General features: G+C 36.9%; 1 protein-coding gene across 1 annotated transcript; it reads right to left on the bottom strand.

Annotated features, from left to right (window-relative positions):
* Positions 1-526: 526 nt before the first annotated feature.
* LOC581162 (tubby-related protein 3) lies at positions 527-27,932 on the bottom strand. Its single transcript, XM_030988526.1, has 11 exons — positions 27,777-27,932; positions 23,841-24,006; positions 18,230-18,355; positions 16,202-16,455; positions 14,896-15,096; positions 12,806-12,918; positions 12,038-12,152; positions 10,505-10,603; positions 9,773-9,860; positions 8,320-8,403; positions 527-7,725 (listed from the first exon to the last, which is right to left on the bottom strand). The coding sequence occupies exons 1-11, from the start codon at positions 27,834-27,836 to the stop codon at positions 7,592-7,594; spliced, it is 1,440 nt and encodes a 479-aa protein (XP_030844386.1). The 5' UTR covers positions 27,837-27,932; the 3' UTR covers positions 527-7,591.

Below are 27,932 nucleotides of genomic sequence, written 5' to 3'. Positions count from 1 at the left end.
CCTAACTGCCCTAAATTCAGTTTAGGAAATGGATGGAATCATTTGTGACATATCACAATGAAAGCAAGAAGCCTATCTCTTGTGGTTGTCGAGATCATTTAGCAAGGTCAGAACATGCAATTTCAGACATTAACCTATGTGACCCCAAAACCTAATCAGATTGTCTTCCTATGGTGATACATACTATAATAAAGTTTGAAGTTCAATTCTCAAGTAGTTCTTGAGATATCGCGTTACCGAGAATGCGGACGGACGTACATGTAAGGACAGATAACCTGAAAACGTAATGCCTCCAGTACCACTTTCGGTAGGCGGAGGCATAAAAATGTTGGGAGGAAGATTTTAAGAATTGAGATAGAAATATATTGGACTTTGAGAGAAATGTAGAAGAGAAGATGAAGAGATATATTAGAGGGAGATTTTAAAACAAGAAAAAGATAATAGGATATCAAATTCACGATCATTCTCACAGACACCCAATTGTACGGCACACAAAGGCCAGGAAAAAACAAAAACAACTTGGGAGTTTTTTTTTATATCAATCATAATTATACATTTATAGTGGATCTTAATGAATGAGTGGATGACACACAAGATCAATACAATACAGTGCAAATAGTTCAGAGCATAGAGTTAATTAGATAGTGAATGGCTGAAAAAGTTGCATACTAAACTGAAATTCACTGCAACCATGTGGTATGATAAATAAAAGCCGATTTTGTGGAAAGCACTTAAATGGCATTGAGATTTGACAGACGGTAAGGAAAATGGTCCTGGGATTCGTTTCACAAAGCCTTTTTTCAATGACAAATGACAAAAATCAGTGACAAATCTGCTGACGACCAATCAGAAGCAAGGATTTCACTAGCTTATAACAAAAACTGTCATTTGTCACTTATGACAAGTTTCGTGAAATGGGGCCCAGGTTGGGTTGTGAATACTTAAATGTATACTAAAATTGAATTGAAAATGTGACCAATTATGTCACTCATAACACATTTGTACATTGCAGCTAGGGCCATGTTTCATAAAACTTGCTATCAATAACAAGTAACAATAATTGTTATAAGTAAGCGACTGAAATCATTACGATCGACTGTGAATGTGACAGATCGCGACAAAGATAACTTAGAGGAAACAGGGTACTTATCCCTATTTCAAGGCCTTCACTAAAAAGCATTTTAGATTTTAGTATCATTTCGAACATTAACAACTCAATGAAGAAGAATATGCCAATGACAATGTTTAAATTTTCATATCTAATGCCAATTCCCCAAAAATATGATGGTGGTCAGATCGTGAGAAATGCAGTAGGCTTCACTGTATACCATTGTAGAAGCAGAATCGGCTTTTGAAGTTGTCCAAACTATTGCAGGTACTTCATGGAACGCATTTTTCTACTCAATGCGCATGGAGTTCCTTAAAAATTATAGTATCTGATTTACTAGTCATCTGGTATTAAAGCAGTTTGGCAAAATTTTTTCAAAGGGTGTTTTGTAACATCTCTTTTTCGTCTCTGGATTAAAATGTTGTTCTCGCTATGTATTCATACATGTATCCTAATATTGGTGTGTAAGTGTAATTGACCGGTATACATCTACATGTATTACGACCACTGCATAATTATCTGTGTACAATGCGTATTAAAAAGTTCTCACAGGGCTAAACTTATCTAACATAAATGCACGCACCTCAGAGTACAGAATTAACTTTGCTATTCTTTCCGCAAAAACTGTTTACACGACTCTATCTTATCTGCTGTTAAATTATAGCAGAAAAAGGCATTTTTGTTGTGTCCAAATTCATTGGTCGACCTACAAACTATGGTAGATAATTTGTAGATATTTTTATTTTGTTATTATTTTTGAAAGGAAAAAGAAACAATGAAAGTCAATGAAAGTGCACAAAAAACATCAGATTTGTATGACCACCCATTTTATACTTAGATGTATCATGCACAGATATACACTGTATAACTCTGGGTATACTTTGACTCTATAAATATCATATTTTTCTTCAAATGCAAACAATTCTGAGTATAAATCATTCAAATCAAGAGAAAGCTTGCTATTATGAATACAATTCCATTTCAAATGATCTGATTTATATCATATCATAACACATACATGTAATGCACAAAAAGACTACAATAATAGTTTCGGGACATTACTGCACTCCATTCATAACAGGTTCAATACGATTGTGTATAAATGCAGTTTCAGATCCAACATTTAGCTTTCCATACACATTATTACATGAAAACCGAGGCACTGTTATAAACATATCATACATGAATTCTCAAATAAAACTCTCGAGTACTTAGCCAAATCGATCACTTCATTGTACACTTCTACTTCGTGTTGTATATGGCTCTCAAATTTAAATACAAATTAGTACCGACAATATTTTTCTTTCAATAATTATGATGAAAACTACGAGCTCTTAGTATTAGAAATTGAATCCATTCCTCTTCAAAGCGTAACTCCTTTTATTGTTCAAACAGCTAGCAAGATCAAGATGTATAGTATTTACTTATTATTTAAGAAAACATTATAAATTTACGTACGTCAAGGCATTGATAGCTTTAGTACCGGTAACCAAATAATACACAAAGAAGCTGTTTGAAGGCTTGTTCAGATAAAGATGCTGCAAAACCACAGAATTTTTGTTAATGACGTAAAAAATTGTTCGCTTCCCATTTCTGTATCTTATAAAAACAGAGCCTAGTGAATACGCCCAAATCCTCTGTTGCTCGCGGTTGCCATTCATTAACAAGTAAAAGAAATGTTAAAAAACATGGTTTACCGCGCCATGTCTGAACAAGCCTCGGTTGTACAGAGGTGATACGCAATGAAAGAATTGGGTCGATCCAAGCGAGGGTTTATTCCAACTTGAAAAGCCCGGGCAATGATTTAGCCTAGAACTTGATTTCAACTCAAGTCTGAAACACGCAATCATGGAAAAACATCTGTTCATTTTTATTAGAATTACAAGTACAATGAACACGTTAGTGTGTACTTAAAACTATAAAACATGACACTTAAATGTACACATATAATAACTTGCAGTGTATCCATTACTATATGTGTAAGTACTTGGAGTGACAGGGTTTCCATAGAAATTTTAGAATCCAATCAAATTCCATGACTTTCCACGACCTATTTTTTCCTGTTTCCTTGACTAGACAAGAACCATTTTGGTATGGGGTTGCGACGTCCAAGGGGTGTGCGAATATGCCACGCCCTTTGTCAGTTCAAACTGGAAGGCTACCATAGCCACACACAGCTCACACCCACAATTGATTTCTGAGAGTTTAAATGACTTTATATTTTATTTCTCTCCATTTTCCATAAATTCTCATGACTTTCCCGAAGAATTGTTCTCATCATGACTTTCCAGGTTTTTCCATGACCGCGGGAACCCTGAGGGAATTCCTATCTGTAATTCATACACATCATTTCAATCGATTTACATTTACAAGTACTTGCAGTGAATGTTTGAGCATTTACAAAGAGCTCATAAAATCAAGGTGCACACATTTTTGTCTTCATCAAGATTTCATTTCTTTTTACAAAGTCAAGGTATGATTTAAAGATAATCGACACTCAAAAACGAATCAGTGATTAGAAGTAATAAAACTGACAAATTAAATGAAATAATACCACCAAAAAAAGAAGAAAAAGATTTAAAGTAAACATAACCAAGAGAGACGAGAGAACAAATGAAAGTAGTCTTTTCATACACAATTTATATTCACTTCAATAACTACATGCTTCTATAATGAAGAAATTATCAATATCCAAGCAATACTTCTGTCCAATTGCAATCGGGTTGATATACAGTACACAATATCTATTTGCTTCTGTAGTATTACATGTATGTAATGTGTTTATTTTTTATGCTTGGAAAAATTAATGGCAGTCTAGGGGAAGGATTTGAGTGATACATTTAATCAGGAATTCAATTTAGGAACAACATAATGTTCAGGAAAGAGTTATGATGTAGAATATGAATAAAATAACACACTGAAATTAGTATAAGTTATTATACGACAAGTTGAACTGGTATAATAAAGATTGATTGTAAACACGAGAGTTAGTAAAATATAATTGTATAAACTGAATTGAATATATGTTGAATTATGATGAATTTTGTACGATTTGAAGTGGTACAAGTTGCATTGGCGTAACATGAATCCAGTCCAAATCAAATTCAGGCCAGACTGAGCATATAGACTTGAGTTTCAATGTATCTCATGTGATTGATATGTATTTGCATAAGCTTACAGAGGCCACAATGTAAATATCAAACTCCTGTTACACTGATCGCAGATAGAGAGAGAATGATGGTGTATGTTTCACAGTGTTTGTTTCACTGTGTAAGTTTCACAGTGTATATTTCATGGTGTATGTTTCACTGGTAGGTGCAACTATTCAGCAAATAATCATATATGGAATATAATCCAGAGTCGAAAAATGACACATATTGAATCAAACACACATGTACATGTAACCTAATCTTTACCAAACACTTATCATTTCAGAGTCCAACATCACATGTGCATGGGTATGTAACCCTACCCTAAGTTTTCGATAGGCCGATGCGACAAGCAATTTATGAGAAATAAACAGATGTTGGCTAGCAGTTTAACTTGAAATTATCAATTTATTTACTTTTGAAATACCACTCCTCATTTTGAGAGCGACCTTACATAGTTGCACTCGAAGCGGGATATTCTTTTTTACTTTATATACCGCATATGAATATTCTAGGTCTCTGATTGGTCAAATCTGCAGGCATGAAATGCGTATTTAAATTTAAATTTCAATTTAAACATTATCGATAACCACCATAATAGTAATCTCGACTGATTGAAAGAAAACACACAATTTATCTACATTCTATCCTACAATTTCAATTTACATCAAGGTTAACATACAGGTGATTAGTACACACTGCTGAAATATATAAATAATTATAATCAAAAGTTCTTCCCGAATATAACGTCCAAGGTTGTATAATAAATCAAAGCCTTCACACAGAAGTGCAGATATACAAAAATTATACCTCTATTAAACTAGAAAATTGTAAAAAGCACAACATTTTTCAAGGTATTAGTGAATTTGGTGTAATACTAATTACAAGACATGGCTAAGAATATGATAATAAGAATGGACGGTAAGAATAGACACAAGTATGAGAGTATAAAGATCTGCAGCACGATTACTGTGCTTGTAAATAGCTGATCACTGATACCTGTCTATTATGTAAACACAGGTTTCTCTGTCATAGCTGAAATTCATTCATTTCCCCTATCTTAAAAAAAGGGAGCACATATAACATAAAGTACAATGAAAATTCAATTAAAATAGCTGAATGTAGTCATTTAGCTTTAAGCTACTTTAGAATTCACTTTTCAATGAATTTCCATTAGATTAAATTTTGAGGATTCCGAATAGGTCAGACATTTAAGTCTTCAAAAAGCAACTTTTGAATACCCATGAATACAAAGATTGAAACTATATTTGTCTTTAGTACTTCAAATTTTCATTTCAGAAAATACAAATCACATGACATACATTACGTGACGCAGCAAGGGTTACTACACATTTAAGACTCCATCCATGATGCCGAAAGGAATGTGGTTCACTAAATGAGAAAAAAAGCCTTAAATTCTTCAAATTGGCAACAAATGTTCAAATTAATGTTTTCCAAAATACATTGATGTGTGTTCTGCTGTATCCGATTTATGCATACGCTTTCATTTTTAGATACAACATACATAGTCCGAAGTATATATGAGCGAAAAATATGTAACGATGTTGCCATTTGAGGCGCTATAACGGATGGTAGACGCCCTTCATAAAATACTTTTCCATGAATTAACTAAGAAAAATGTTAATGCCCACTTAGTCTTAATTTTCCAAAATATTTGGCAGCATCCTTTACATTAGGTGGCTCAATGATATATCTATATTTAATATTTTCACCTTATGAATACCATAGAATTGTCTTCCAACTCTCAGGTAGTGCAAAGTTTAAGAGTTGTGTATGCCTACGGCAAAATATGTCATATCAATTTTGCATCATGCATGTTACTTTTCAACCTACACGGTACTTTATGTGTGTATATGTGTCTAGTAAGTAGTGCCATTTGCAATACAACAAATAAACATTTTCCAGCCATGGATAATTACTCTATACCACCATTAAAGACAGATCATGAATATCAAACTTTAAGAAGTTCTCAATGAAGACCCCACAATAAAGTGTGTGCTTGGGTATACAAATCTTGTTTGACACTTGACAGTAATTCAGAAAAGACACATGGTTTTTAAAAAATACACTGACACACAACAACAAAATAATCTCTACGATCTACAAAGATTTTCTAAAAAAAATGTCACAAAAACCTTCTCTTTTTTCATTCTAGCAGTGTTTCCATAAAAATCAGTTATGCTATCAGTTTGTACAAGTTTCAAAATAGAAATTTGTTGATACAATATAAACAACATCGACACACACACACACGTTAAAACTATATCCTTCTTTTTCCAATTCACGTAGTTCGTCTCTCTTGTAAGTACTCTAAGATTATATATCTGGCATAATATTATCTTTTTCTTTCTTTCTTTTTACAAACTCTGTACACTCTCCAGTAGAAACACAACTGCTGGACAAAAACAAAATTGTTTCTTCCACTCGTAGTAGTACTGAAAGAAATGAATAAGGTGACAATAACTTTAGTACAAGACTTTGACAATTATCTTTAAACAGACCATAGGCATTCCTTTGGTCACTCAAGATTAATCACAGCAGTCAGGAATAAGACTACACATTTTTTACATCAGTAGTTTTCCACAGTTAAAAATGGCACATGAACTCATTGGTCTAAAGTGAACGGCAGGCTTTTTATATGTTTAAAAAGGATATACTCGATTAACAAGTTTGTACAAATATCTCATAAAACAGATTTAAGATCACGACCAACTGCCTATAATCATGTGACCTCCATGTGACCAATCACGTCTAAGCTCTGTGATACAAGCTCCTGATTGGCCCGATGTGGATGTGAGATTAAAGAAATTCAGAACTTATTAATTATCTACCAAGAACGAGAACGGTGTTAACTCTGTCTACAATAATATTATTTGGCTCCAAGAAGACAATAATTTAACTTCGTTTCAAAGGGATCTATGGGGAAAAAGGCAAAGGCCAAGTTAATGTTGACATTTCTGCACTGCTAATTTCCTTTTATGGATTGAGCCTTACAGCCAGATCTTAAACTGGCATATGGGACATGGTTACATAAAACTGTCGAGTTTCTTCTCATAATGTGAAATATCCAAGATTGCAAACATGGCACAGAATACTGTACAACAAGAAACGTTTGTGACTTGCATAACAAGTGCAGTGTTGCCAGTTGATATTCAGTTAGTTACATCAGTGGTATGAGATTTTCTTGGAAGTTAGCCCCTCACGAAAGTTGATGCAGGTGAGAGTTTCCAGGTTTTGTGGTAGTGCAGAAAAGTCGACTTTTACAGTCTTGAAGGCGGGGTGGGGTAATGGGAAGGAGGGTGAGGGGCATTGTTCATTCACAAGCCAGCTTGTGGTCGAAGCTACTTAGCGTGATACCAAACGCTTGCACTGCACAGAGAGGGTAGCTGTAATCCATAGTGAACACCTCCTCACCCACACGCCCAAACTGCATGATGATGTAGTCCACTGAGGGTGGAGAAAACAAAAGATGAAATGTATATTATACCTACATAACATGGACTGTCAATCAACTTGACCTGCTCCCCATTCAATATGCAACTACTAAGTTCAGTGTACTCGCACTGTTTTGACTAGGTTCTTTTTACACCGTCTTCTACTCTCCGTGGCTATACAAGAGTCTTCAGACAATGGTAGGCAATGGTCACCGAACCCTGCCCTTCCTTGAAAACCAGACCTTTTCAAATCTGGGCCCTGTCTTACAAAGAGTTGATTTTAATCGCATCTAATCTGTGATTGATATCAACTGCAACTATGTACACAAGAAATTGCAAACTTGCGATTGATAAAAGGACTTACGATTGATTTGGATCAATCGCAACTCTTTGTAAGACAGAGCCCTTATGGACTAACACTACAAACTAATGTCCATGTGAGTTATCGCCATACCTAACCACCATTAAAAAGACAAAATCCAATGACACGTCCAAACACTAGAATAATGAATTAGTTCTTAGAATAACGCCCAATTTTCTGGAGTCTTATTTGTTGTTGCTGCTGTTGCTTCATTGTTTTTTGTTCAGAAACCATTAGAATACTCACGGTCATTGTCGTGAACAATCTGAAAGTTCTTGACGGAGGCTTGCGTGACTCTGCCGTGGAAATTCAGGACATAGGATTGCGTGTCTGCAAGGGAAAAAAGTCAAACATCAATGGTAGAAAAATGAAATGTTTCTTGTTACAACTGGTATTACAGCAACAGTGTTCTTTCTGCACTTGCAACTGTACAACAAATACACAGCTTTATAAATAAAAGATAAGGCTTTATCCTAGCACTGGAAACATTGTTGGCAGAAAAATTAAATGTTTCTTGTTACAACTTGTATTACAAAAACTGTGTTCTTTCTGCGCACGCAACTGTACAACAAATCCACAAATGTGCCAAATATTTGTTTATGTTCCCTCCCCAAATTCTGATAAATTTAAAGAGTAACTATTTAAAGAAAACTAAAAATTCAGGCAATAGCTCGACTCTATCACAGCTTTGGCTAGTAGCAGCTTAGGATTATTAGTACCTTGCAGATCATCATACAATATTACTAAAATCTGAAGTTAATTTTGGTTTACTAAAGATGTTCACACTATAGTTATTCTTTGACCATGCATGCACGCAAAATTTTCAAGGGTAAACAAATTCTCAAGACATTGATCTACATTTGTCACACTCAACCCAGGTGATGTACATGGGTACCTGGCAGGAATTAATTCTTTGAAATGCTAGAGTGCCGTAATGGCAGCACAGCTAAAGCCGGGTAATAATCTCCAAGTTTGGAAACGCTTAGTGATAGTAATAAGTGCTATATAAAAACTGAGTATTATTATTATTATTCATACAAAAGAAATATTGATGGAAACTACAGCCTTTCCCTGATGTAGAGGCTATCATATCCTTTGACCTTATCTCCAGTCATAATACAGTTCTAGGATCACCTCTGGGATATAGTTTTTATTATGTACCTCACTTTAGAAATCTGGCCATCTGATTGGTCAAAATTGCAGTCGTGATTTTAGCCATGCCCTCATACCCGCCTACCGTTCAATAGTCTTTTGAAAAGTGCCCTCATACCCGCCTATACCGGTAAATAGTCTTTAAAAAAATGCCCACATGCTGCAATCCCCATTGGTTTACGTGTTAAAATTGTCTTTGTGCTTTGTGCGAAAGCGGACACCATACAGTGCTTTTTGTCCGCGATTCCCAAATGATTGAAACTTTCAGTAATTTTTCTATTTTTCTGTGATGTTTTAACCAGTCCTTACTCAAGAAAAGGATAAGGTAAGAATTCTTGGTAGATTATTGTTTCAATTCGGCATATACAAGACATATCGACTGCTTTAATATTTGAAGCATAGTTGTTTTTATACTGGCTCTCGGAGACGCCTCGGGGTCACATCAGGATGAGCCTATAGAAACAGTGATGCCTCTCATAGCAGTCAACTATACTATTGCCCCCTCAAAGCAGTCAATAGTAGTTTACTTTGAGTATTAGGTTCTTACCATCATTCCAGACAGGAGTTTTGTTGTGCAGCTCTAAAAGATTCTCCATGTCTTTCCTCTTGAATCGTTCTAACATGCATTCACGTTCCTACACGAACACAGAAATAAAACGGCATGGTTTTAGTCATATCATAATGAAACATTCTAACATGCATTCACGTTCCTACACAAACACAGAAATACAACGGCATGGGTTTTAGTTAGCAATAATGATAGGTCTATTTTTATTCCACAGTTACTATATGAATAAATTCTACTGCGCCAAATACAAAGTGCCACATAATTACCCCGGCTGTAGCTGAGCCGCCATCAAAAGGCGCTAAAGCAGACATGCTAAAGCCAGGGTAATAATAATGGAGCGCCAGCAGTGGTAATATGCCTGACATTAAATTCTGTACAAGACACCACTATTATTATTATTATTATTACCAATTAAAAAGTTAAATTCAATATTTTGACAGTTTGAGGTGTTTACTAAATTCAAATGCTTGACTTAATTAAGTCTTAAAAGCCAGTCTGCACTAGTTTGGCCAGGGGGAATTAGACCACCCAGGAAGGTCACTGATAGGTGGTTATCTCATCAAATCAGCTCTCAATTAACATAAGAAAAAGAGGATCATGGGGGACCAACAGGTACCGATTAGGCATTGTTTGCTATATAGAGGGCGCTAGTAGCTACACATAGTGCAGTGGGGCTTTAAAGGATCGTAATAAATGATATAAGTGACTCACATTCCTAGGTTTATGTTCAACCCTCTGATGATCAAGACTCATGCCTGGAATGATAACGGTCATCTTACGTGGTCCTTTAAATCCTAATACATTGGTATCCTGGTATAAACAAGAAACATTTAAAAAGAGGTTAGAAACAGATTAATTGATATGGTTTATTGATAAAAACGTACATTCAAAATAACAGCCAGAGGCTGAAACTAATTGAATTTACAAAAGATTGATACATACAATCATTACAAATTGATTTGGTAGAATACAATTATGTTTACATTACATTAGATTACAATATATGAATGGCAATTCACAATGAATAATCAAGGAGATAAGAAAAGAAAAGACAGAGAAACAAGAGAAGAGACTGAAATGGATGACTGGAGGAAAATAGAAGGAGAACGAGTGATAGATGGCAATAAGACAAATGTGGTAGGAGATTCAAAGTACTGACAAGGTAATAATAGAAAGAGAGAGAAAGAGAGAGAGAGAGAAAAGTTAGAGAGATGAGAAAGAGAACTCGAGAGGAAACTAGACAATAATAGGGGTAGATAACGAGTAGGACAAATAGGCTGAAAAATTATGTTAATCAAACAAATCAATTTATGTTAATCATCTTTCCTCATCGAAAAATCATCACTATCAACAGGACAATTTCAAGCGAAGATTTTTTGCATGCCTCTTCTGATTTTCTACCAACATCGTTTGACGCATGTCATTTATTTATCATCTTAAACATTCAGTGTAAGTTTTGTTTGATTCTGTGAGAATTTATTTTCTATCATTACCAGAACTCCAACTTATCTTTATTAAAGATAAGTTGGAGTTCTGGTAATGATAGACAATCCAGAATGAATTATAGCCATGTTCTCTCGAAATACGATGCCCATACCAGAGCTCATGATTAGCTTTAAACTCTAATGATAACCCAGGATGTTATCTCACAGTGAAAAGTCATTATGCAAATTACTACAACAGTGAAATCTCATTTGGACACTAGACTAGCAAACTCTTGATACAATGAAGTGATTTTGCTGGTCTTGCATGGTTTTTGCTTGGTTTTAATCCTGATAGACCTTGGCCCTGTATAATAAACGGTTGAAATTAATCACAACTTATTTGTGATTAAAATGAAATCGCAACTATGTACATACAAGATAGAAGACTGTAAATTTGCAATTGATCAGAGAACTTGTGATTGATTCAGATCTTTATATAAGACGGGGCCCTGACGTAACAAGGTTTCACCATAACAAAGCAATTTCCTTGGTTCTAAGGAGTTTGAGATACAGTGAAACCTGTCTATAAAGATCACCCAAGGGAGACAAGAAAAGTGGTCTTTATAGGCAGGTGGTCTTTATGTACAGATTCCTTTAGTACAGGTTTCAATGAGAAACCATTTTCAAAGGAAACAAAAAATGTGGTCTTTGTAGACAGGTGGTCAATAAAGCAGGTTTGACTTAAGTTATTATTCCTCTGTATTACGTTAAGTAATGAAGTTCCCTTTCAAATACAAAAATAAAATATAATTGTACTTACATAGTAGACAACAGACAGCTCATTGCGAATGTTGCCGCCATCTGGTAACGCGCCAGGCTTACCCGGTGCAAGGCCTCCATCAAAGATTGTGAACTGAGTGCCCATGAAATTGGCTCTGTTCACAGGAGAATGCATGATATAGAGACATATGAAATATAGTGAACCTGAGTACAAAGACCACGCAAGGGAGACAATTACTGTAAGTGGTCTTTGTTCAAAGGTGGTCTTAATACAAAGGTTTGTGTTTACATGTATTTCAATGAGATTCATTTCAAGGGAAATGATCAATATGGTCTTTACATAAAGGACTGGATACAGGAACCGTACCTTAGGCTCCAAACATTATTATTCAATTCAATTCATTTTTATTCATTTCCATCTTCAATAAAAACAATACAAAGGTATATACAATGATAGGCATTTGCAATATATAAGAAAATGAAAACAGGGAACTAAAAAATAAGGCCAAATGGCCTTGTGGAGGCATAGTTCCCCAATTACTGACACCGAGTAAATTCTGTAAACATTGCTACTGATACACAGGGACATTACTTTATCTGAATGTCTTTACTGACAATGACAATGAGTATATTTTCTAAGCATAAGCAAAGGCACAGGACATATATTTCAGTTCAGCGTTAAGTTCAGCTTTTCAAGTTCATTGTATGCTTTTTAGTGCACTGTGCATTTTAGGGTATTACAAAATTTTGGAAAGTGTAAAGTTGACAAATTCCGAGACAAATATCTTCGGGTTAACCAACAACTTACCTTAGTTTCCCGACAAAGTTTTCTCCGTCCCTGGAGAGATCTGTAGGGTCTGTCGTCATGAGATAGTTGGACGTTTTACTCTTCTTACGCCTCCTGGCTGCGAGCAGAAATTGCTGAGGAAAAAAAACATGGAAATAAACTAGTATGAACATACAAATGCAGAATATAATGAAACAAACTGCAATCTCTACGGCAGTCTATGTGTACAGCTTGTAAGCTGTTGTCTTGGAGGTGTAGATGGATCACATGAAAATCATTTCATTCATTCAATAAACAAGTGTGAACACACACATTTATGCCATGAACATACAAGTACAGTGTATCATGAAATACACTATAAACTCTATGATTGTCTACAAGTACAGCTTGTAAACTGTTGTCTTGGAGGTGTAGTTTAATAATATGATAATCATTTGTTAAAGGGAGCTGGTAACTTTGTCTCAGATTCTGAAACAAAATCCTGGATTTAGCTCATGCTGCAATGATAATTATAAACCTTAAGGTCAGTCAGGAACCCCCTGACTTTTACAAGCCGATCGCCTGTCTGATTGAATTACAAATTTTGAAAACCGTTTGCCAAACTGTTTTCATAACACTAAAGTCTATTGGGGAAAACGAGTATGGTAAAACCGGTCACTCAAAGATTTTTTCCTTTTTTGAGACACTTCTTGATCATTTTGAAGCGTAATTTTTTTAGGGCTTTAATATTACACCATTTCACAGACACTGATAACACGTTGGGCCGTGCATCTCAGATTTAACATTGTTAAACGATTCCTTTAAAGGGAGGCTTTACTACTGCAGCTAGAAGGGATTAGACCACCCAGAGAGCCATCGAGGTCACTGTGACAGGTGGCTATCTCATTAACTCAGCTCTTATTCAACATAAGAAAAAGAGGATCATGGGGGACCAACAGGCACCGATTTTGGGAAGTTTCCTATATAGAGGGAGCAAGTAGCTACAAGTAGGACAGTGTGCCTTTAAGAGACAGAAGGGAATTAACTCTGTTAAATGATTTGATTAAATGCTCTTCTGTCTCTCAGCAGAGAAAATATGAAAATTGTCAATTTCTATTTCTCTTTGTAGTTAGCTAGTCTTTTTAAAGGTAAAGACCAGTATTGGAAACGCCCCAATTTCAAAAAATGAAATTGAAGCTCTCATTACCAATCATGTGAAAGAATATGTTTTGACTAATACATGATGATAAAAAATTTGCCGGGAAACCGCCTACTAATTCATATATTTGGTAAATTTGTTTCTCTCATGGTCTGTGAGAGATATAGGGTAGTCCCATATACATCTTTCTGTGTATAGTGCTTGTAACTTTACGAAGAATGGGCCAAATTTCTTATCATTTTGATGATTCCAGAACCTTGCAGATGCTAGATGCTAGATGATCAGCCTTTTCTGATCGATTCCACAACGTTTCTTTCACAATGCAATCGCATGACCATAACTGGTCTTTACCTTTAAGTATAGAATAGAATCCACTTGATTATCATGTTTTCCGAAATGGGACGGGAATTCCAACACAAAAAAGCATGTATTGAAAACTCTCTTTGTAATTGGGGCATGAATTCACATGCAATATCTCCAATCAGTGAAACAATACGCAAACATCTATCAAAATAGTCTTTCCAAGAAATTATCGAACCGAGACTGCTCAATGATATCACGTAAATCGAACATTTAGTCTTGAGTTGCAAAATCCATCAGGTTCCCTGAAGGCTTGGATGAGCTTGATGATAGCACAGTGGATTGGCTTTCAAGCAGCCTCCCTGCAACCTGATCTAGAATGAGGTTGGCAAACATATGTACGAACAAACTTAAGCCCATCTGTACTACTTATAGCTACTTGCGCCCTCTATATAGCAAATAATGCCTAATCGGTGCCTGTTGGTCCCTCATGATCCCCTTTTTCTTATGTTAATTGAGAGTTGATTTGATGAGATAACCACCTGTCAGTGACCACGCAGGGAGGGCTAATCCTTCCTGGCCAAACTAGTGCAGATAGGCTTTAAAAAAATATACAAACAAACAAACAAATCTTTGGGCTACTTGGCTCTTTTCATAACATGCAATATCCTACCTTTCTCCCGTCGTCTCTCTCCATATGTAGGTAGTATGTTGGATACACGCTGCGATCTACGCCCTTCTTATCGCGGGTGATCCGACATCTCACAGACCCCCCCTGGGGCGCTGGTGCCAAAACGAACCGATCTAACTCTGGACCATCAAGGACGCCCCCTACAGCTCCGCCAAGGTTATTGTTTCCGCTGTCTGGCCTCTGCTGTAATGAGAAAAGACAAGATGTGTTGGAATATTATCAACAGGGTTCATGCATCTCCAACAACAAAAATAAGTCTATTGGGGCGTTGCAAGAAAGTTGCAATCAATTGCAAATCCCCCAAATCAAACGTAAGTCTTGCGATTAATTGCAAATCTGCGATTGATCACAACTCAACTTTCTTGCAATGCCTCATTAAATTAAGAGAGAGAGAGAGAGGGGGAGATAAAAGCTAGACTTAGTTAACTTAATTTAATTGTTAAAACTTTAATCATAACAAATTCCTAGGAAATTTAGGAGACTAGTGGGGCGTTGCAAGAAAGTTGAGTTGCAATCAATTGCAAATATCAGTTGCAAATTTTGCAACTTGCAATCAATCGCAAATTTCTTGCAACGCCCCATGTGACTTTTCAATGACTCATCAATGAAAAAAATAAAATTAAAAAATACATTTTTTCTCATCAAGTTACAAGAGACAGAAGGAGAGGGTAGAGGGAAGAGAGAAAGGATGGAACAGAAATCATGCAAATAAATAACTATGATGATTGATAATGAATGACTTTTGGTAATTTTTCTCTTTGTTATGATGACTTCATTCAAGCTTGGAAATAAATATGTCTTGAAATTTCCATGACTTTTTTAGGTTCTCAATGATACAGGTTACCCTGATGAAAATGCAGTTCATTGCATTATCCCTAAACAAGATTATAACATTTTCTTTTTCTAAAAGACAGGGGTGATAGTGAGCACTAAAAAAAAAAGATTTTCATTTTTTCCTCAACCACCCACCCCCTTGAATACAAAATTAAAAAAAGGATTTGGGGAAAACAAAAATGGCGTCTAACAACATTCCCCCCTTTTGATTAAGAAAATTGGGAAAAATTAGGGACAAAAAGGGAAGAAAAAAAGAAGAAGAAGAAATCGAGAGAAAAAAAAGAAAAAAAAGAAGAAGAATATTGGGGGAAGAAAAAAAAATCGGGAAAACATCAGAAAATAATTTTAAAAAATCGGGTAATTATCAGGCCTGAAAAGATCAAGCACATATTGTATCTATTTTTATCTAAATATGGAAACAAAGAAAAGGACAAATTCACTATCTTTTGAATACCTTTTTTTCTTGTACTGGCTGTGTAGGGGTTGTGAAGCCGCCGCCTCCTCCGGCCGTGTACCCTGATGAGCTGAGGTTCTGTGCGGGGGCCTCGTAACCCGTGGTCTGCACGGTGCTGTAAGGGGGAGGGGCGGGTCCGATGTTGCTAGGGGCTATGACCGCTTCGGGGAGGGTCGAGGTCGGTATGCCGTCGTCTGGATCCTCGAAAGGCACGGTGCCGGAGATGCCCATGGCTTTTAGTTTGCGTTCCGTTTCTAGGGGGACGGGACGGGAAGATGCGGAAGGATTTGGAGAAGAATTTAGAAAGGTCAAGTAGTGTAATTTGGAAATTCATTATCAAAACAACCACGATCATCATCAAAACAACCACGATCATCATCAGAGTCATCATACATGTTTGGATACTAATCTTATCAGCATTATATTTTACTTCATCACATTCATCATGATCATCACTGCATGTACATATCATCCCAATAATCCTCGGTATCATAATAATCACCTCTGCCGTCTTTGATGTTATCAATTATCAACACTATCCTCCCCCGCCTCCTTACTTATCACGACGATTACAATCATACTAATTATCTTATAAGCATTATATCTTCATCATGATTGTGATCATCATTATTGCATGTACATACAGATACACAGAGCTGCCAACCTCCAGAACAGAAAATCAGTAATCACAAGGCTCAAAATCAGTAATTTGGGGTATAAATCAGTAATTTCTTATGCGGCGCTATGAATCTAAAAAAACGACACGCCAACACTGCGCGGACGCATGATTATCTGAAATTTTTGGTGATTTTACTCACACAAAGATGTTAAGTATTGAATTTCAGGTCATCACAACACAGTTTATCATGAAAAATGGCTCCTATTCACAGCACTCGCTACGATAAATCATATTTAATTCATTAAAAAAAAAAAAAAAAAAAAAAAAAAAAAAAAAAAAAAAAAAATCTTTTTTTTTCTTTTTTTTTAAATCCGTAATTTGAGACAACATTCCGTAATGGTCGTTAATTTCCGTACCAATTACGGAAAATCCGTACTAGTTGGCAGCTCTGGATACATGTATCACCATAATCATTGTTATCATAATCACCAACATCATCTTCACTATTATCATCACTCTCCTCCTCTTCCTCCTTCTCCTCCTCCTCCACCACCTCCTCATCATCATCAACATCACATGTCCACAACAATTACTGCGATAACGACCAGTTATCTCGAAATGATCACTATGCCCTTGAAAATTACCTAAAGCCCACTTCAAACGAGAATCTGAATATCATTCTTGGGGGGGGGGGGGGGGGGGTTATTTCAAGAATGCTTTTCCAATTTCTTGTTTGTTTCTATTTACAATTTCTTGTTTGTTTCTATTTACCCCGATGTCCTTACTCATTCCATTTCATGGTATTTAAAGCCAAAATGTACTACTTGTAGCTACTTGCTCCCTCTGTGTAGAAAACAAATCGACGACCATTGGTCCCCCATGATCCTCTTTTTCTTATTTAATAGAGAGCTGAGTTGATGAGATAGCCACCTATCAGTGACCACCCTGGGTGGTCTAATCCCTCCTAGCCAAACTAGTACAGACGCGCTTTAAAACTAAAATCACTGCTTTACGGGTAATGACGTCCATACCTGTCGCTCCTTTGGATTTTGGCACTGGTTCTGGGTCAGTGGAGAATTTTTCAACGGTCAGGACCTGAACTTATTTCAAGAAAGCCTTTCTAATTTCTGGTTTGTTTCTATCAACCCCAATGTCCAGACTCATCCCATTTCATGGTACTAAAACTAAAATCACTGCTTTACGGGGGACAACGTCCATACCTGTCGCTCCTTTGGATTTTGGCACTGGTTCTGGGTCAGTGGAGAATTTTTCAACGGTCAGGACCTGAACTTAATTCAAGAAAGCCTTTCTAATTTCTTGTTTGTTTCTATCAACCCAAATGTCCAGACTCATCCCATTTCATGGTACTAAAACTAAAATCACTGCTTTACGGGTAACGACGTCCATACCTGTCGCTCCTTTGGATTTTGGCACTGGTTCTGGGTCAGTAGACGATTCTTCTACGGTCAGGACCTGGACCGTTGTGAAAGAGCCGGAGTTATTCAGTGTGTACGTTGCAGCCGGCCCATCGATACCTGCGAGTAACAACCAAGGAATACAAAAACGAGATAAAATTGAATAAAAAGGGAACTTACAACATTTCTATTATGGTATTGTTGTAAATTTGTATTGGATGTGAAATAAACTGAACTGAACTGATAACAAACTGATCTGGGGTCTCTTCAAGTTTCATGAATTTGTTAAAGGTACAGCAATTTACAGAATGATTACATCAAGATAGTATCCAAAAATGAAAAAAACTAAATGAACAAATACACAAGTACTGTACACAAAAAACAGGGAGAAAAGTAGAAAAAAGGAGAAAAGAAAGCTTTAAAGGGAAAGTCCACCCTGAAATTAAGTTAGTTTTAATAGGAGTAGAAAAATGAGAGAAACAAGTCAGTGAAAGTTTGAGCAAATTCCGATTAAAAATAAGGAAGTTAGGATTTTTGAAGTTGTGATCAATCAAACACAAATTGGCAACTCTATGACGTATCATGCGAGCTCAACTTCCATTTGCTCAGTACTAAAAAAATCTAAAATTTTCATTTTCCCTCAAGAAAAATTTCAACCATACATGCACCCTAAATATAATAATTGAAAATATGTTTCTATACTCCCCCTGCAAGGAACAAATATATATTCCGTCATCAATAACGAAGAAAACATGATTTTATGGAATATTATGCACAAAGCAAATGAAGGAGAGCTCGTATGATAAGTCACAGAGTTGCCAATTTGTATTTGATTGATCACAACTTCAATAATTCATAACTTTCTTATTTTCATTCAGAATTTGCTCAAACTTTCACTCACCTGATTTTCTTATTATTCTGCCTCTATCGAAACAAACTTATTTTTGGGGTGGACATTCCCTTTAAATGGCACTGCTCTAAAAAATACTATCGTACAAATGATGGAAAAGATGTTGGAATAAAAGAAATAAATATTTTTTTCTTCTTCCCATTACTCAGTATTTATATATTACATGTGCAATGCACATCTACATGTACATGTACATGTATGAATCATCTTTAGTTGTACATTTTGCACTTTTTGTTGTACATTACACTACTTATTGCAAGCTCGACTATCACATATTGATCAACAAGATCCATTACCAGGTTACAGATATGCTTGATCAATTCTGGAAATCTCATCTTGTGATTACAGATTCTCCCTATAGATGTAGATAATGGTAAAATGCAACGAATGATGGCATTTGCATTTTATGGGGCTTCTTTAAAATAGTGACTCATGCAATTCCGAGAATCAAATGAGGAGCATTGGGATTGGAAATGGACGGTATAAGTTGGAAAGGAAGATTGAAGATTTCATGGAAAGATATGGTGAAGAAGAAAAGCAGTGAGGTCATAAGGATCAGGGATGCCACTTAGAATTGATCAGAGGGCCTGAAAATCACCTAGAATGAGCTATTTTGTACACAAAAACCTAAACTATGGCCTGAAAATAAATCGCCAGGACCTGACTTCAGGATTTTGCCTGAAAACTGGCATCCCTGAATCATCACTTGAGACAAGGAGAAGTCGAGGGAGGGAGCGACATCACGGCACAATAGTCAGTAACCCCTTGTAAGAGGGAAAATGCTGACTTCAATAAATGATGATGATGATGATAAAACACAGCTTGACTTTCAATTCATTAAGACTTGAGTTCCATTTATTTAAAGTCGACTTTCAATGCAAGAGGCACTTCAATTCAATTCAATTCAATTCATTTCATTTATTTGTTTAACCATCAAAATATACTGTGTATACAATTAAAATAAGTTACATCAAGAATTTAGAAGAACAAAATGATGGTTTAGTGACCCCGGAGAAAGCAGGGCTTATAAAAAGGGGCCTTAATTAGAAAATACCTCCTAATTCTTCCTGAATTCGACCACTTTTGCCTTTAATCACGATGTTCCCCAGAAAAGTCATGGTTCGTATCACCGACATGGCTGGATTTCATCGTTTTCCGGACCAATAAACCCACACCGTCGTGAACTAGCATGAAGTCGACGTCACGACCGGCTCCATGTAAGACGAGAGCAACGCCAGGAAATGAAATTTTCTCAGGGTACGACAGCGCCGATTTTACGAGGGATAGTGATTTATTCCGTACTGATGAGACCGAGTTAATAGCAGGATGGTCTCAGTATCGTGACTTCAGAACCCACAACTGACATTCAACCGAGTGATTGATGATGTCTCTCGTGTTTTAGTTTGCATCTATAAGTTCAGTTTGTGCAGACATGTTCAGTACATGTACATGTATGTTCATAAATTTGATACCGAAAAATACATGCAAATGTACATGTAAGTTAAACCTGGGCCCTGTTCGTAATTTTTTTTATCTTGTTATCATTTGTTATCACATTTGTGATCAATAACAAATGATAAATTGCTATGAAAAACTTGCTCTCAGCTAATCAGATGCCAAGATTTCAGTAGCATATATAAAAGTTATTGTAACATGCTATTGATAACAAGTTTTATGAAACAGGGGCCCAGATTAACTTAGTTCACTGATTTTGGGAGTGCCAAAACTCTTTATTAAAGGTATAGTAATACTAAGTTTGGTATGGGGTCATGAATTTAGTTCCAATGAACGTATAGGAAGCATATGCATATATATAAACCTTTTGGTCAAGTAAGGAATCCCATGACTTTTACCAGCTGTTCGCCTGTCAGATTATCAAGATATTTATGATTGGAATTCGGTTTTGAAGAGTTTTTTATAATGTTACAGTCTATTGGGGGAAAATGAGTATGGTAAAACCGGTCATTTTTTTGAAGCACTTCATGATTATTTTGAAGTGCGTTTTTTTAGGGCTTCAAAATTACATCATATCGGCTTTGTAAAACTGGAAACATTGTTAAACAATGTACTACTGCCGTCTCTCTCTCTCTCTCTCTATCTCTCTCTCTCCCCCCCCCCCCACCCCCCATTGAAATTGTTTCTTTGAAAAAGGCCCATTACTACATGTACACGGGTAGGGTCACTTTAAAACTTTATATCCCACCTTTCATGGTCAAACAGAACAGAAAAAGAATTCAAAGCAAGTTAAAATGAAAGTTAAAACTTGCTTTAGAACTATTTGGCAAACTTTTAGAATCAAAGACGGCTCTATAAACGGCTTCATTTCATGCGCAGCAGGAAGTTAGAGAAGTGCTCTTAAGTGTACATCCTGCCAGCGATCAAACACTGCCTACATGTAAATCCGCCTCCAACTGACATGCACTTATAAGGTGTTTGAACGGACGAGTCTCGTACCTGGGAGTTTGTATCCTAACTGAGGTCCCTTAGGTTTGTAAACCCAAGTACCCGGTCTTCTTGTTTTCTTGATTCTAGTTTGACGGAGCCTTGGGAGGGTAACTACATCTAATCTCATATTAACTTCATTGCTCTCTCGAATCATTCTTTCTCTCCTTTTCTGTCTTCCTCTATTCCTTACTTCCTCTCTCTCCTCTAAACTTCACCCTTTTTCTTCTCTTTTCTTCTCCGACTCTCTCTGCCTTGTCATTCCATCCCTCCCCCTCCCTCTCTCTCTCTCTCTCTTCTCCTTTTTTATATCCCTTAATTCCTCTCTCTCTCCTCCTTGCTCCACCCTTTCCCTTCTCTGCCCTACTCTGACTCTCTGTCTTTCCCTATCTCCCCTAACACTCTCTCTCTCCTTTTCTCTACTCCTTAATTCCTTTCTCTCTCTATGCTTCACCCTTTTCCTTCTGTTCCCTCCTCTGACTCTCTGTCCGTCTCCCCCTCTCTCTCTAACTCTCTCTCTCTCTCTCTCCTTTTCTCTACTCCTTAATTCCTTTCTCTCTCTATGCTTCACCCTTTCCTTCTGTTCCCTCCTCTGACTCTCTGTCCGTCTCCCCCTCTCTCTCTAACTCTCTCTCTCTCTCTCTCCTTTTCTCTACTTAATTCCTTTCTCTCTCTATGCTTCACCCTTTTCCTTCTCTTCCCTCCTACGACTCTCTGTCCGTCTCCCCCTCTCTCTCTAACTCTCTCTCTCTCTCTCTCCTTTTCTCTACTCCTTAATTCCTTTCTCTCTCTATGCTTCACCCTTTTCCTTCTCTTCCCTCCTCTGACTCTCTGTCCGTCTCCCCCTCTCTCTCTAACTCTCTCTCTCTCTCTCTCCTTTTCTCTACTCCTTAATTCCTTTCTCTCTCTATGCTTCACCCTTTTCCTTCTCTTCCCTCCTACGACTCTCTGTCTTTCCCTCTCCTTTTCTATATCCTTTAATTTTTCTCTCCTTCATACTCCACCTTTTCTTTTATCTTCCCTCCTCTGACTCTGTCTTTCCATCTCTCTCTCCTTTTCTCTATCCCTTAATTCATCTCTCTCCTTCATGCTCCACCTCTTCTCTTCCCTCCTCTGACTCTCTGTCCGTCTCCCCCCCCCCCCCCCCTCTCTCTAACTCTCTCTCTCTCCTTTTCTCTACTCCTTAATTCCTTTCTCTCTATGCTTAACCCTTTTCCTTCTCTTCCCTCCTACGACTCTCTGTCTTTCCCTCTCCTTTTCTATACCCTTTAATTTTTCTCTCCTTCATACTCCGCCTTTTCTTTTATCTTCCCTCCTCTGACTCTGTCTTTCCATCCCTCTCTCCTTTTCTCTATCCCTTAATTCCTCTCTCTCCATTATGCTTCACCCTTTCTCTTCTCTTCCTCCTCTGACTCTCTGTCAGTCTCCCCCCCCCAATCTCTCTCTCTCTCTCTAAATTCATCACTTTCTTTATTATGTTTCACACCCTTTTCTCTATAAATGTGATGAATCTTTTGATCTTTCCTTAGGTTTATATTTTTATTCTGCCCTCTCTTTAATTCCTTTCCCCTCCTCAGTATGCAACCTCTCCATAAAAGCCAAAAATGAAATCAAACATAATTCCTAACACTATGAATATGACTGACAAAGAAAGTGGACAAAATAAACAGTTCCTCAGGTAGACAAAGGAACATCCCTTCACTGCTATTATGTAAAAATGTGTAGAACAGGTGTCACATGCATATTCACCTTTTTACATAATAGCAGTGAAGGGATGTTCCTTTATCTACCTGAGGAACTGTATATTTTGTCCGCTTTCTTTGTCCGTGATATTCATAGTGTAAACACCTCCATATACATGTACATGTAGGTTAAAACTAAAAAGCTGTTGATTTATTGACTGCTGCGTTCAAACTGAACTTTAAAATACAGGCCCAAATCATATGTGTTGTTTTGTTTTTGTTTTTCCCCCTCTATTTAGGCAGTAGTTGTAGTTTATTTATTTAATTTTTTTTTTAATCACCTTTTTAAACAAAAATATAATACTGTATTGCTGTTTTGGTGGCAGCACCAATAAAGCTTTTGGCTTTCCTAGCTGTCTCCACATTCATATACATGTTTGTTGTTGTATTCTCTTGTAAATGTTTCTCTTTAACTTGTACGCTACGTTTTGTATTTTATATGTTTGTTATGATGTTTTTATGATGAATGAAATAAAGACCAATTCAAATTAATTAAATATCCATTTCTTACCTTGTAGGCCCTCACTCGCTGACGAGCTATGGGTCGGGGACACTAGAGGGCGCACTTCTTCCGGTACTTTTCTGCGCGTCTTTCCGCCGGAGCCTTGCCTTTCTTCGTTGGGCTGCACCATCAAGGGCTGGTTGTGTCTCATTCGTTTCTCTTTCAGTAAAGCACGCTGGATCATGTCATAGGAGAGAGAGAGAGAATGGGTTAAGTGCTTTTAGATTGAAAGGAGACCTGTAGGCCCAATGTGTCTCTGAATTCTACGGTAAAAGTGAATTCCTGGGAAAAGTGACAAAATCTCCAACACATTTCAAGAAGTAGTAATCTGGTTTTATGTATACCGGTGCTATACATTCAAAAGAAAAGATGCTTTAGACAATTTATATGGAGATGAAAAGGAGAGAGAGAATAGGGAGGAAGAGAGAGTATTACAGAGAGAGAATAGGGTGAAAGAGGGGTGAAAGAGGGGTGGAGAAGGGAAAGAGGGGTGGAGAAGGGAGAGAGGAAAGAGGGGTGGAGAAGGGAAAGAGGAAAGAGGGGTGGAGAAGGGAAAGAGGAAAGAGGGGTGGAGAAGGGAAAACGGGATGGAAAGAGGGGAGGAGGAGGGGGAAAGAGGGAAGGGGGAGGGGAGAAAGAAAGAGGGAGGAACTCAAAGGGGAGAGCAAGCATTTAGAAATGAATATGCAAAATATTTTGTTAAAAGGGGAATGCAAACATTGGATTTATATGGATTTGGATGTAAGCAATAAATAAAATAAGCATTTCAAGAAAGTGTTTCCACATCAGCTCTAGATAGCGCTGAAGGAAATGAAAGGTTCAATGAATCGGCTGAGAAGATGCTGAGAAGATGCTGTGATTAAAGCCTGTATGAAGAGGAGATGGAGAAAGGACATCTAAGAGAAAGAGAGAGAGAGAAATAGAGAAAGTGAGAGAGAGAGAGAAAGAAAGAGAGAGAAAGAAAGAGAGATAGAGTGAGAGATAGATAGATAGAGAGATACATGTAGATTGAGAAAGTGAGAGTGAGAGAAACAGAAAGATAGATATAGAGAAAGTGAAAGAGATAGAGAGAAAGCAAGATAGAGAGAGAGAGTCAGAGAAAGAGAAAGCGAGATAGATAAAGTGATAGAGAGAGAGTGAGGAATAGAGAGAGAGAGATAGAAAGAGAAAAAGAAACATAAAGAGAGAGAGAGAGAGAGAGAGAGAGTCAGAGAAAGAGAAAGCAAGATAGATAGAGAAAGTGAGAGAGAGAGTGAGAGAGAGAGATAGAAAGAGAAAAAGAAACATAAAGAGAGAGAAAAAAATGAGAGTGAGAGAGAGGGGTAGAGAGAGAGATAGATAGAGAGAGAGAGAGAGGGATAGATAGATAGAGAGAGAGAGAGAGAGAGAGAGAGAGAGAGAGAGAGCAAGCTGATAATCTCAATGCTACCTGAGTAAAAACACTATCTTCATCTGAGAAAATACCAGCAGGTACTGACACCTGAAGCTTGCGATAAAGTTCATGCACACTGTCTTCACCCATGGCGAAAAACTAATCCATATACATGAACATGAACGCCGGCGAAGAAACAAGCATTGATTGACAAGCCGACTGCTAAAATGTAAAACAAAATACAGCTACATGTACATGTTGTAACAGTCCTCGAGCATCTACATGTACTGTACATGTGTGTTCAACTTGGCAAAAAACGCTTATGGTAACAAATTAAGTTGTTTTCTTCGCTTGTTTTCCTTCTCCTATTTCCGAGGTAAGGGACACTGACTGCCAGATGATACTGAACCACTGAAACAATGGACATTAAGATGGCATGACAGCCTTGTATTCCAAAATCAAAGTTTCCTCGCAGATTTGTTGAAGAGATAGAGAGAGCAGACTCAACAGGCTGTTTACGAGGCGCGTGTATCACAACGGTTCTGATAGAAATGCCCGCTAACCAGTAAAGACTCTCACTATAGTATCGAGATGACAAGCTTTGCGTCCACTGCTTGGTTTCTTGAAAAAGAATCTAGATTAAAACGGCAAACATTGGTTGAGCTAGCGGCGTGTGTGATTGGTGTGTGGCGATGAAAGCGATACAGTTCGACCACAACATTCCCTCCTTCTATCGACCTGTTTACGCTTCTTAAAGTAAGGATAACCAACCCTTAAGAATTCAGAGTCTATATTAGCGTCTTAAAGTGAAGTTCCTGTCACATGACTGTATTGTAAAAGAAACTGTGTGGAAGCGATTCCAAAAGATTGATCATGAAGTAAATATTAATGTATACACATTGTATACATAGTATACTGTACACATCGGTGTATACTGTGAGGTTTTGGAATCATTGAAATGATAAGAAAATGGCTCAATTTTGCTAAAGATCACATGTACAGCACACAGAAATGTGTATCCGGGACTACACAAACAAGTGGCACGAAAGTTGTGGGCATTTAAAGAGCAAACCTTTCCAGGGGAAACCTTTTTTTTCTTTGATACTCTTCCACACTTACATCAAAAGAATGAAAATGGTCTCAATGTTTTTTTCACCTTTCCCAAAACCCAACCTTCTCTTTAATATGCGTGACTAAAAATATACATGGAGATTGACAATCTGACTTTAATGACCATGAAATGAAGATCAGAACATAATTCAATTGCAACCTGAAGAAGAAAAAAAAGAAGTTCCCCACAATCTTGGTAACCGTTGCCATGGCGATAAAGCAATATAACCAGGGCTGTTATGCAATGACGTAATGCTTTGCCTGATTAGGATGATTGTCCGACACTTGTAAGGTATTACAAGGACGATGTTTTTTTTTTTAGAACTCATTAAGGTTCGTTCAGATATGACTCAGCAAAACTGCAGTGGGTCTTTTTTATAATGAAGAAGTTAAGTGTAATACGTTTCACGTTTATGTATAAAATGATAACACAAAGCTCAGTAAACTGAATACGCACAAGTCCTTTGTAGAGGATTAAAAGAAACCCAGCGTTTTTGTTTGCGGCGGTATAGCGCGCCATATCTGAACAAACCTTTACTTGTAAGAGAATTTCAGGGTATATAGATGTACATTAATAAAGACTTCACTTCATATAATCTTCAGTATTATATAAAGGGTACCTCAGTATTTTAAGCCACTTTCTACCTTTTAAGAATATGAAAATAAGTGATAACAAAATACAATGCCTGTATTTCTTCAATTCTACCATCTCTGTATTTACAAAGACCGCTTTACTACTGTGTTAATTGGGACCTACATAATACAAGCTTTGCTTTTAAGTAGATCCCCCACCTTATTTAGCTTTTTCAATGTAGTTATCATACTTATGATTGTATCTTTTGTTATAACTATTATCATGTACATTTTGTTCCTTTAATACATGATTACATGTAGTTATAATTATTATTATGTATAGTATTTTCGATAAAGTGGAAATAAATAAACTCGAAACTTGATATTTCAATAAGTAATAGTAATTGTAACGTTGCACATAAATGTATTCCATGGGGATTGAAGCCATGTTATACATTCCCAGAGCAGAAAAGGGATATTAATTTTGTTAAATTTATGTACAAAAAGCATAGAGAAAAGTGGGCGTGACCTGGGGGGGGGGGGGGTGGAGGGGTGTTTCACTTGTACTGAAACATTATAGAGAGCCATTTGTAGCCTTAAAACAAAATATATTAAAAAGCAAAAAATTAAGTATTTTAGACTTTTCATAAATTCCACATCAATAACATGAAATCTCCTTGATAATAGAAAATATGAATGATTTGACTCAATACTTTATGCCATTTAAAATAACTTTTACAAAATATTTTCAAAGATGCTATAAACAGCTTGCTATAATTGTTAAGTCCAACTAGATAAGTTCAACTTTGGATCTTTGCGAAACACCCCCTGGCCTTTACGGGTAATTGATGCCAACAGTGGAGATTCGATAGCAAAATGATTGAATTTACCTGTTTTTCGAGCTTTTGTTGTCGGATGACGTTGGGTGAATTGGAATGATCGTCATCCATGATGGCGCCAGGTGGACCGTTTCCGCCCGAAATCCAGTCGGATTGGGGCTGACTCGTCCGATGACTAGGAGGAGGAGGAGGAGGAGGAGGAGGAGG

The sequence above is a fragment of the Strongylocentrotus purpuratus genome, unplaced genomic scaffold (assembly GCF_000002235.5).
Source record: "Strongylocentrotus purpuratus isolate Spur 01 unplaced genomic scaffold, Spur_5.0 spur5_scaffold_17, whole genome shotgun sequence".
Classification (NCBI taxonomy): domain Eukaryota; kingdom Metazoa; phylum Echinodermata; class Echinoidea; order Camarodonta; family Strongylocentrotidae; genus Strongylocentrotus; species Strongylocentrotus purpuratus.
This window is presented reverse-complemented; position numbering and strand designations above follow the sequence as displayed.

What these genes read in the sequence shown, in the direction of transcription:
- LOC581162 (XM_030988526.1), bottom strand. Translation starts at nt 27,836, where the DNA reads ATGGATGACGATCATTCCAATTCACCCAACGTCATCCGACAACAAAAG. An exon ending in AGAGAGACGACGGGAGAAAG is followed by an intron (nt 12,919 to 14,895) that starts GTAGGATATTGC and finishes TTTTTTCCTCAG; the next exon opens with CAATTTCTGCTCGCAGCCAG. An exon ending in AACTCCTGTCTGGAATGATG is followed by an intron (nt 8,404 to 9,772) that starts GTAAGAACCTAA and finishes TTTCCCTTGCAG; the next exon opens with ACACGCAATCCTATGTCCTG.